Source organism: Poecilia reticulata, chromosome 16, assembly GCF_904066995.2.
Source record: "Poecilia reticulata chromosome 16, P_reticulata-male-v2, whole genome shotgun sequence".
NCBI lineage: Eukaryota > Metazoa > Chordata > Actinopteri > Cyprinodontiformes > Poeciliidae > Poecilia > Poecilia reticulata.
Genome location: NC_088845.1, coordinates 6,467,915 through 6,478,452, shown reverse-complemented (window position 1 = coordinate 6,478,452; position 10,538 = coordinate 6,467,915). Strand labels below are relative to the sequence as shown.

The 10,538-nt window shown below is 36.7% G+C and overlaps 1 protein-coding gene across 1 annotated transcript; it reads left to right on the top strand.

Annotated features, from left to right (window-relative positions):
* Positions 1–74: 74 nt before the first annotated feature.
* On the top strand, positions 75–4,946 carry LOC103477726 (fucolectin-like). Its single transcript, XM_017309510.2, has 4 exons — positions 75–3,003; positions 3,114–3,268; positions 4,327–4,592; positions 4,736–4,946. The coding sequence occupies exons 1-3, from the start codon at positions 2,768–2,770 to the stop codon at positions 4,368–4,370; spliced, it is 435 nt and encodes a 144-aa protein (XP_017164999.1). The 5' UTR covers positions 75–2,767; the 3' UTR covers positions 4,371–4,592; positions 4,736–4,946.
* Positions 4,947–10,538: the final 5,592 nt, after the last annotated feature.

Genomic DNA, 10,538 nt, shown 5'->3' with positions numbered 1-10,538 from the left:
GCACTGCAGTGCTAAGTAAAACTGGGCTGGTGCAGCACAGGATTGTGGGTAATTAACTGAAGCCACAACAGCAGCAATTTGGTCCAGACTGTTTAAAGCATAGATGCGGTTTTATAAAAGCACCAAAAACACTTCAGTTCTGCATCAGCTCTGGTCCATTTGTAGCATTGATGTAGAATGAAAAACGTTCCCTTGTTGGCTCCCAAATAGACTCCATGTTTAAATCATGTCCAAACATTTGTGATGTTTTAGTCTGCATAATTTAGTTTTAGAACAATGTTCAAAAAAAGCCTCAACTTGACAAATTTGCTGAATAAAGATGTAAATATGAACAGTTTGACACCATTTTAGAACCACGTCGAATTTTTGCCTTTTCATTTGGACATATTCTGAATGTTAAAGGCTCAATTTGATTTTACAGTTCCAAAGTTAACAAAAATAAACTTTTGCATCTCCTCAGGCTTTTAGCTGGAGGTCGTTTCTACAAATTGTTATTTGAGATATTATGAAAGGAATTTTGACATTTTATCAAAATGTAGTTGAAGAGATCTTGAATTATTACTCTTACTAGTTAGAATCTAAATGCAGATCCTTAAATTACTATTCAAGATTGTCACAATGTAGTTTTGTCTAGTCAAAGTAAATGTTTAGATATCTAGAATGTAATTATGAGGCAAAACCAATTTTATGTTAAAAAGCCATGCCATATAACCACAAGATTTTACATCACTAAACAACAAATATTTTAAATAGGTTTCATTTTATATTTAAAAAAGTAATTCCAGAATGTCAGCATAAATGTTACATTTCAATATATAAACTAAGTGAGATTAGCACTGATGGGTAAAGACAAACAGAACATTTCTGAAAGGCCAAAAAACGGACTTCAGTCCCAAATGCGGTTCTTTGGACTGAGAGGCCAGTAAATATTAACAAACAATTTCTGGTAATCTGCAAGTGCAGTTGAACTTACAGAAATAAAAGAGGATTATCTAGACGGTGAGATGTGATTGGATGATGAAAAGGTGGAAGAAAGTTTTGTGACAAACCAAGTCAAACCATAAAGACCTTCTGCTCCGGTGATGAAAAATCAGTCCTCCAAGAAATCAGGGTAAGATCTGAATTTCCCACATCTTTCATTCAATTTGATCATATTTCAAGTAACATCAAGCTAACAATTTAAATTTTAACCCTCCTGTTATGTTCGTTTCTGAGGTACAGCAATAATGTTCGTGGGTCAATTTGACCCAGGGAGTGTTTTATCATGTCAGGAACCAAAAAATTCCTCCAAAACATTTTTTTATTTGATTATTAACTCTAATACTAACCATGTCAATCAAAATTTGTGCAATTATGTTTTTTATTTCTCAGAAATTAAATCCTGTAAGTAGGCTGAGTAAAATAACCAGAATTTACCATAACTACTGCTTAATAACTGTACAGAAGTTCAGAAACTTTTGTTCCTATTTTGTCTGTTTTGCAGAATCATGAAACACGTTGTCCTGTTTCATTTGCTGCTCTTGTTTAGAATGTATTCACCCAAAATTATAATCTAAAAATATGTATTAATCTGTTGAGACTGTAAACATAGGACAGCTGATTTTAAAGAAGCAACTCTTATCCACAGATTAGACTTAGATTAAATATTTAAGATTTAACATTTCATCTTAAAGAGGCTGCTTCTTTTGTACCTGTCACTCTTTATCACAATTAATCACAGAACCTGTTCTGTGATTTATTATCTGTCTGTGTTTGGATCCTGAAAAGATTCACTGTTCCATTAAAAATTAGGATGATAATTTGATTATTGGTGTTATTTCCTGGCACATCATTCAAATCTTTAGCAAAGTTATTTACTTGCTCCAAATCCTTTCAATTCAGCTTATCTACATACAACATAAAATTCACCTCGAGTTATTTTAATGGACACACAGGTAAAAGTTATATACAATCAAATAAAACTTAGTTACATGTACAAATTCAGCTGTAGAAATTCAAATTGGATGTTTAGTTGGAATGAAATTGTCATGATGTGATGTCTGTGGTGAGACTGAACGCAGGAGGACCCAGGATGCAGATAAACGATGATGAATTTAATGAGCAGAATAGCTCAAACGGTCCAGATCTCAGGCAGAGCGGAAACACAGAGACTCTGCACCGGTAGCAACTGAAAACAACAAAGACTGACACGGACTTCCCAGTTCGACTGTGACGGCCGACTGACAAACGACATACAACGGTCTGTACGACAAGGACCTGACAACAGACAAGGGCAACAGGTGGACTTAAATACACGGCGGGGAATCAGGGAGACTAGACACAGCAGGGAATGATCAAGGAGCAGACAGGACAACACAGAGACTCACAAGAACAAAAATCTAGAAATAAACACACAGAAAACTCAAATCCTCACAGAAATGCTTTTAATACAATGTAGACAAGTTGACTTTATCATGCCACCTGGAAACGTTTGACTATAGAAGGAACATATTTGAATGGTTCACTATTATTGAGTTGAGAGTTGGTGGATCTACAGACAAGATAAAATATAAGGAATATAAGTGCAATTATCACTATTTAGTAAACGTTGTCAATCTACGACACATAATTAGTTTTCTAGTTACTAAATAAATTCTATCAGAACTCAACAGAATAATTAACATTGAGATAAAAATAGGATTAAACTATTCTTAACTTTTTCCCCCCAGAAAATGTGGCTTTACGTGGCAAAGCCCCTCAGGCTTAACGGTACATTGGAGAATGGGATATGTTTGGAGCTGCTTCTAACGCCATTGATGGGAACAGAAATTCTGCCTTCAGAGACGAATCTTGCAGCCACACTGAACAGCAGTCCAACCCCTGGTGGAGAGTGGACCTGCTGGACTCGTATGTCGTCACCCAGGTCATCATCACCAACAGAGGAGACTGCTGTGAAGAGAGGATCAACGGAGCAGAGATTCGCATCGGAAACTCTATACAAAACAATGGCATTGAAAACCCACGGTGAGAGATTATAATATTTCTGATTTCATATACTTATGTCATACCATGAAGTCTTTGAGAGCAACTCCAAGGAGATCCTAGATATGACTGACAATGTTTTTCTCTTTCAGGGCTGCTACAATCTCCTCCATTGCAAGTGGGGCCTCTAAAGCAACAAATATTCCTGGCCACGTTGAGGGACGTTATGTCACTATCATAATATCTGGATCAGAAAAGATTCTGACTCTCTGTGAAGTGGAGGTCTACGGGTACCGCGCCCCGACCGGTGAGAAAGTTTAGGTTACAGTTATGGTTTAAAACTGAGGTTGATCACTGTTGAATGATTTTCATATTGTTTCAGTTGAAGACTTGAGAAATTGTCTTTTATGGCAAATAGAAATATACTGAGACAGAATCCGGATTTCTTTTAAACACAAAACCGCAGATTCTACAGGAAAGAGATTTGTGTCCACAAATGAACATGATGCCATCACAAAGTTTGTCTGCTGAACATCCTTCATCCTAATCTCCCAACACATCCTAAATATGCTCTGTTGGATTAAGATCAGCTGATCTTTTGGATTTACTTCTCGAAAAGCCGAAGTTTGGCAATAAAATATTTCATCACCATCCTAAAATAATGGCCTACGTCACTTTTTTTTGGCAAAAAACGACATTGGTCGTTGTTGTAGGAAAGTGACAATTTCCTCCTACCATTGTACACTGCTCAAAAAAATAAAGGGAACACTTAAACAACACAATATAACTCAAAGTAAATCAAACTTCTGTGAAATCAAACTGTCCACTTAGGAAGCAACACTGATTGACCACGGGGACCCTCGTCGGGTCAATCAGTGTTCCTTCCTAAGTGGACAGTTTGATTTCACAGAAGTTTGATTTACTTTGAGTTATATTGTGTTAAGTGTTCCCTTTATTTTTTTGAGCAGTATATAATCAAAACTGTTGATTCGTGGAAGGAGATCTGTGCTCTCTTCTTGTTTACACCAAACTCTAACCCCACCACGAATGTTGTAGCTGAAATCCAACATTCATGGACCAAGCAACGTTTAATAATGCTCAGCTTATTCAAAAAGTAAAACCAAGGTTTAGTTATATTTTTCACATCATAAGCTTTCATTATGACTCCTGGACCAGAGATTTTACCAGATACAAATACACACAAAGAAGCAAACAAAAGTCAGAATATGGGACAGTGAAACGTTGGTAAAATGTATTTCATCATGATAAATCATCCCCAGAGAGTAACAAAAACTGAAAAAAATACGTCAGATTTTTATTTCAACTCCTGCTGATTTTTTTATCTTCAATGTTTTCCTTGAACAGGTCAGAACCTTGTCCTTCTAGTCCTCTCAGCACGAAACCGGTGATCCATCTAAGGCCATTGATGGGAATCTCAGAAACGACTGGACTCAGGCTTCCTGCTCGCACACATCAAACGACGAAAGCCTCTGGTGGCGACTGGATATGCTGAAAACGCGTAAAGTGTTTTCCGTTAAGGTCGTCAACAAGGATTCATTTCAAGAACGACTCAGCGGCGCCGAGATCCATATTGGAGATTCTCTTGAGCACAACGGGAACAACGATGCCAGGTAGTTTTCTGATTTTGTGAAAGGAAAGTTGTTGATTTGACAACTCATTCAGTTGTTGTTGGTTTTATTAAATGTAGTGTCAGCCTTGAGAATGTAATGAATATTATTTTCTGTTTCTTTTAACGGATGTGCTGTGATCACAGTTTCTCCAGGAAAGAGTCTTTATGAGTTTGACTGTAACGGGATGGAGGGACGCTACGTAAACGTCGTCATCCCCAGCAGGAGCGAGTACCTTACGTCTCGCTGAGGTTTACGGCTCCACGCTGGAATAAAGCCTGTAGTGGCAACAAATGGTTGTTTGTGTTGCTCACAAAAAACCTGATGCTTCTGCTCAATAAAAGGCTTTCAAATGTACTTAAGGTGTTGATTTTTTTTCCCCTAATTTTATTTCTTATGTGTCTAGTTTCTAAAACAAGTCGGATTAACAGCTGCAGTTTTTCTGGTAATGACAATAAATTGAAACAAAAGCATTTGCAGCTGACCATATTCTTCAGCTGCAAACCAACAAACAAAAAAAAACACAACCCTTTTTATATGACACAGGTAAAAGGGTTAAGAAATCACCCTAGAAATAAAAAAGTATATAGTTGCAGTAGATTAATCTCACTGAAATTTTATAAAACTCTTAACTTTTAAATTAACTTTTAAAAGAAATTTAAATTAGTTAATTGCAAAGTCTGTTATTAATGAATCCTAATAATCTTTTAATCAAAAAATGTAACAAAATAAACATTTTCAATTCCAAACCCATTTTTACTGCTAAATTATTGAATAAATACATATAAGCTCAACAAATATATATATATATATATATATATATATATATACACACACACAACATGTGTTGCATTGAGATCCTCTGTTAGGCTTTAATTGCAAAAATTAATCCCAGGTGAGCAAAGAGAAGCGGCTTTGTCTTCTTGATTTTTATTGACGGCTGACATGAAATGCTATTCATTTTCACCATCCATAATATTCCTGTATTTTTTATTTTATTAAGTTTTTGCAACCACACATTTAGTTAAATAAATACACAAAGTAGCACACTGTTTGGAAAGAAGAAAACTGGGTTCCCACATTTTTTGAGAGAAAAACAACTTTATTTAGATTGAGTTCAATAATTATGTATTCAACATTTCCACAACTTGCCTCTTTTTACAACACCAAAAGCAAATACAGAAGATCTATTGTCCATGCAGTCAGAAAACCATGAGTAATGCATGTTTCATGTCAAACTTTACCTAAAGTTTTACTTTCTAATTTGCCAGGTTAGTTTTCATAGTGTTTTACATACAGAGGAAGGAGGATCAGAATAGCAAATCTCCCTAACAAACTTAAACTGCTGCAACAAACATATAGCCTCAGGTCACTCTTTGGAAACCACTAGTAATACTAAAAACTGAGCAGAAGTGAGTTATTATTGCTATAAGTATTTTAGGTTTAGCCAAACTCAGAAGACTTCACATCAGTCTTCTGAGTTTCACAATAACCGTCATGACTTTCACCTTTGTTGTAAACTTTAATATTGCTTTAAATCTTATAACTGCTTTGTTTGCACCCTTATAGGACATCTATGTTTTCTGTGAAAGTCATGACGGTTATGGAAAACATTATCATTATTATGATATTGCAGCTTACAGGTCAGTTTCTGTTTTAAGCAACCTGCTCTAAAACAAAACTACGATCATCCAATTTACTTTTCATGTGTTTTTATATCTTATCAACAAAAAGAAAGAAAGAAAAGTTTCTTTCTGGCTTTCCAGGCCTGTGTTCTCGTTGTTTCTGTGTGCAACAACACCAGTAAGCCTTTTATGACACCTGGACCGAGGCGCAGAGCTACTGCAGAGAGACATGCATTGACCTGGCCACCATGGAAGACATGAAGGAGATGGACGTGGTCCTGGAAGACGTTGGAGACGACTCCAGTGATGCCGTGTGGTTTGGGCTGCAGACAGGCAGCACGAGAACATGGCACTGGTCTCTTGCAGACAAAGATTTCTACAAGGAGGGAGAAGACGATTATCTCAAATGGGGCTCAAAGAGTGGCTACAACTGAGGCGTTTACGACAACGGAGAACTAAATATGGGTGGTTGCACAGACTACAGGCATTCGGTCTGCTTTGACAGTACGTGGCATTTTCCATCGGTCAATCAGAGGAGTAGCAGTCAGGATGCGCCCCCACAGTGTGACATGTTCAAATTCATTTACATTTTGAAATTACAGTTTGTGCCAGCTTAGGTCAAGATGCTTTACTGCTGTCTGGCTTTCCAGGCAGCTGCAGAACACTTCAGCGCATTTCTTTTCTAAGAGCTCCTTCAACGAACCCATTTTTGCTAAAATTAGACAAATAACAATAACAATAAGTGTTAAGAAGTTTCTCTTCTGATACCAAATGTGAGAAAACCTTTGGGTCTTTCTAAAATTGCAAGTACATCTCTGTCAATTAGAATACATTTTCATTAGCTGATAGTCATAATCACCATAGCCAAAAATAATAGAAGTTTCTGATTTAATTATATGCACCGGTAGCCAAAAACAGATTTCTTAAAAACTTTAAAAAGGAGGTATAAACGTCAAAACAATATTATTGTATTATTAACTGAAATGTTTCTTAAATATTATTTTCATTACAAGTTAACTTGCTCAAAAAGGGAAGGTGATTTATAACAGATATTTTATAAAAATATAAAACAACCTGAGAAAAATAAACATTTACAGTAACTGATCTATTAGCTGGTGAGACTTTGATTTGCCTGGAGCCATTCCTCAAACCTGGTTTAAACTGTGAAACTTTACTTTTTAGGAACAAAACATGGAGTGGATCAGTACATCCTCTATCCAGAGCTAAAGAGTTGGACCGCTGCTCGGGATTTCTGCAGGAAAATCTACACAGACCTGGTCAGCTTGAGGAATGATGCAGAATACCAGACGGTCCAGGAGCTGGTTAATGGAACAGCTGTGCATGTTGGGCTGTTCAGGGACTCCTGGGTTTGGTTGGACACGACAGACTCTTCGTTCAGGTACTGGCGGGGAAAGCAGGCGATTTACGCCTCAAGTTTAGGGAACTGCGCTGCTCTTTTGAAGAAAGAATCTGGCAAATGGGGAGACAGGAACTGCACAGAAGCACAGCTGTTCGTCTGCAAATGCAGTAAGTAACAAGTACAACCAAAATAAAATGATAATATAAGCTACCATCAAAATTAAGTCACACATTTTAGTATTTCCTTTAGCCTAGATTAAGACACACATTTGTCTGCCATCGCAGTGTCACATTTAAAGCTCTTCCAAACACTTATCAACCTAATAAATCCTGAATGTTTACTTCAAATCACACCAGTGTCATCTGGGAAGAAGAAATTTAACTGACGGACTAACGTAGTCACTCTGTAAACTTTGGATCATACAGATAGGCATGATAATTGCATCACTTCATGTGCATTTTATTTTCTGTTTAGCCTCACCGATCCGTGGTTTTCTTCAGGATACACAGCTGTTTAACACCAGTCGCCTGGATCCTCTAATATTGTGAAAGTGATATCAGTCCTACTTAACAAAACTGTCATTTTTCTGTTTTGATTTCACCAAACTTCTCACCGCAACCACAATCATTCAAGATTTCTTTTACACCTTATTTCTTATGCAAAGATGATTTTTATAATCCTTTATCCTTCCAGTTTTTCATGATGCTCTTATTAATCCAGGTTCAGTTGTTTCATCAATCCCCTTGAAAGCTGATGATTCGACCCGACTGAAACAGAGCAACATCTCTTTCATAATCATTGTATGTTCAGATGTTTGCAGTGAAGAAGCAGTACAAAACAAAAAACAATAATTTGTTTATTTTTGTCCATAACAGAAACCAGGAAAGTGCAGATCATAAAACTGAGAATCAGTCAACAGGAGGACTCAATGTTGGATCTAAATGAGCCTGCAATGCAAAATAGCATCTTGGAGCAAGTAAGTCTTTTAGTCCAGTTTACTTAGCAAACTAATGATGGGTGCCATGTGTGACTGAACAAAGTGATCAAGATACATTTTCATTTATTTATCCTCTTTCTTACAAACGAGGACCAACTGTACCGAGGGTAGATCAGATCAGGGTGAGCAGGATGTGGAAAAGGTCTTAACATGCTAGTCAAAATTTGGATGGCGTTTTGTATAATACCTATTCAAGATTGGAGAGATTAAGAACTTTATCAGGTCATTACATGAAGGAGCCAACAGAACCTTAGAACAATGGTTGCAAAAATGAATGAGTTTGTCACAAACGCAGCGCAGTTTCTGAATAAGATTAGTCGCCATTTCCAGTCAACAGGAAGTAGACATCTTACGAGCAGAGCAGTTCAAGGGTTTATGATATATTCCTAAACCACTGCTGGCTTTTGAAGTTGTTGTCTGATATGAGATTAATTTCTGTATTAAATTTAATTGAGACGGTTTCTCTACTTCAAAATCTTAAACATCCAAACCGGTTAAATCTGAATTGAATAATTCTGCGCTGAATAAAAGCAAAAAGCTTCTTTAAAACACAACCAAATACTGGCAGAATCAATGGCAAAAAGGTTTAGAGGAGAGTTTTTATTAATGATAGATGTGAACTCATAGAGCTCAGCTCTATGAGTTCACAAAGGGAATGAGACATAAAACCTGTAGAAGAGAAAAATTATAAACATTGAAGTTATACACTGAGGAAAGGGTGGAAAGAGTCAAAGAAACCAGAAAAATTTGCAACTTTCGGGTGAGAAAAAAAGATAAAAATCAGGAAGCTGAAGATAAAAAGCCTTGAAATAGTAAATCTAGAAAAATTAATTAAGTTAAAAGCAGTATTGGGTCATGTGGGTTAAAAGTCAAAGACAGCACTTCAAAGCATCCCAATAAAAAAAGCACCAATAAAAGCAAGATTTTACCATTTTAAACAATAATATAAATATGTTTTTTTCCCAGATGAAGCTGAAAATGAGCGAAAACATATGATAAGTTAACAGCCTGCAATGGAGGAGCAACTGGGATGGCAACGTTTTCATCAATCAGCCTGCTGCAAACGGCCCATAATAAAGAAATGGTGCATCTTCATGAAGAGAAATATAACATTCTGACTGCTTGCAGTCTAAACGTGTGGGGTGAATACTTTTAATAGATCCTGTAGATGTGTTTCTCAATAATACATTATCTTGTGTTTAATGATGCCCAAACGAACCGTCATAAAGCAGCAATGAGGTTTTCCAGTCCATTGCTTTCCCCAAAGGTTCATTACTCATTCATTGCTCACTAGCGACATCTGCTGCTGCCCTAAAACTCTGACAGCCTCAAATAAATTATTCTTCTAAATATTAGAATATAGCTGTGTTGTTACAAAGTTTTTGTCAAACCCATGTTCAGTAATTAACTGTTATCTTTTTTTAGTTGCACCCAAAGTAATAAAGCTAATACGGTATGTTAACCGGCAGTTTTGGTTTTGCTTTGTGGTGGACTGAAATTACAACAAAAATATGTTGTGTTTTAGTGAGTAGGGAGTGCAGTGCTTATCTGAGCAGACAAATCAGACTTTGTGCTTGTGACTTGCTTCCTGAAAAACTACAATTATTCTGTAAAAAAGAATGAAAATGTACCTGTATGTACTTCAGTCCTTTCTGTCATGGATGAAGGGCTCTGCCGGATTGGGCCAACTGGCCAAAATGGTTCTCGTTGTCACAGTCGGATTATTTTTGTTATCAAAACCTACCTGACAAACTTGTTGCCCCCATCTGCACGCAAAACTGCTGTGTGATTGGTCCCCATTTGATGTTTGTTTATGTGGAAAGAACCCCAACTACTCAATAATAGAAGTCATTTTTTAGCCAAGGAGTAGCATGGATAGCATTGAAGTCTGTGAGGAAGTACATACATGCTAAAACAATGAACTCCGCCTGCTCAGTTCTGGTCTGACATCTTATCTATGTTCACTG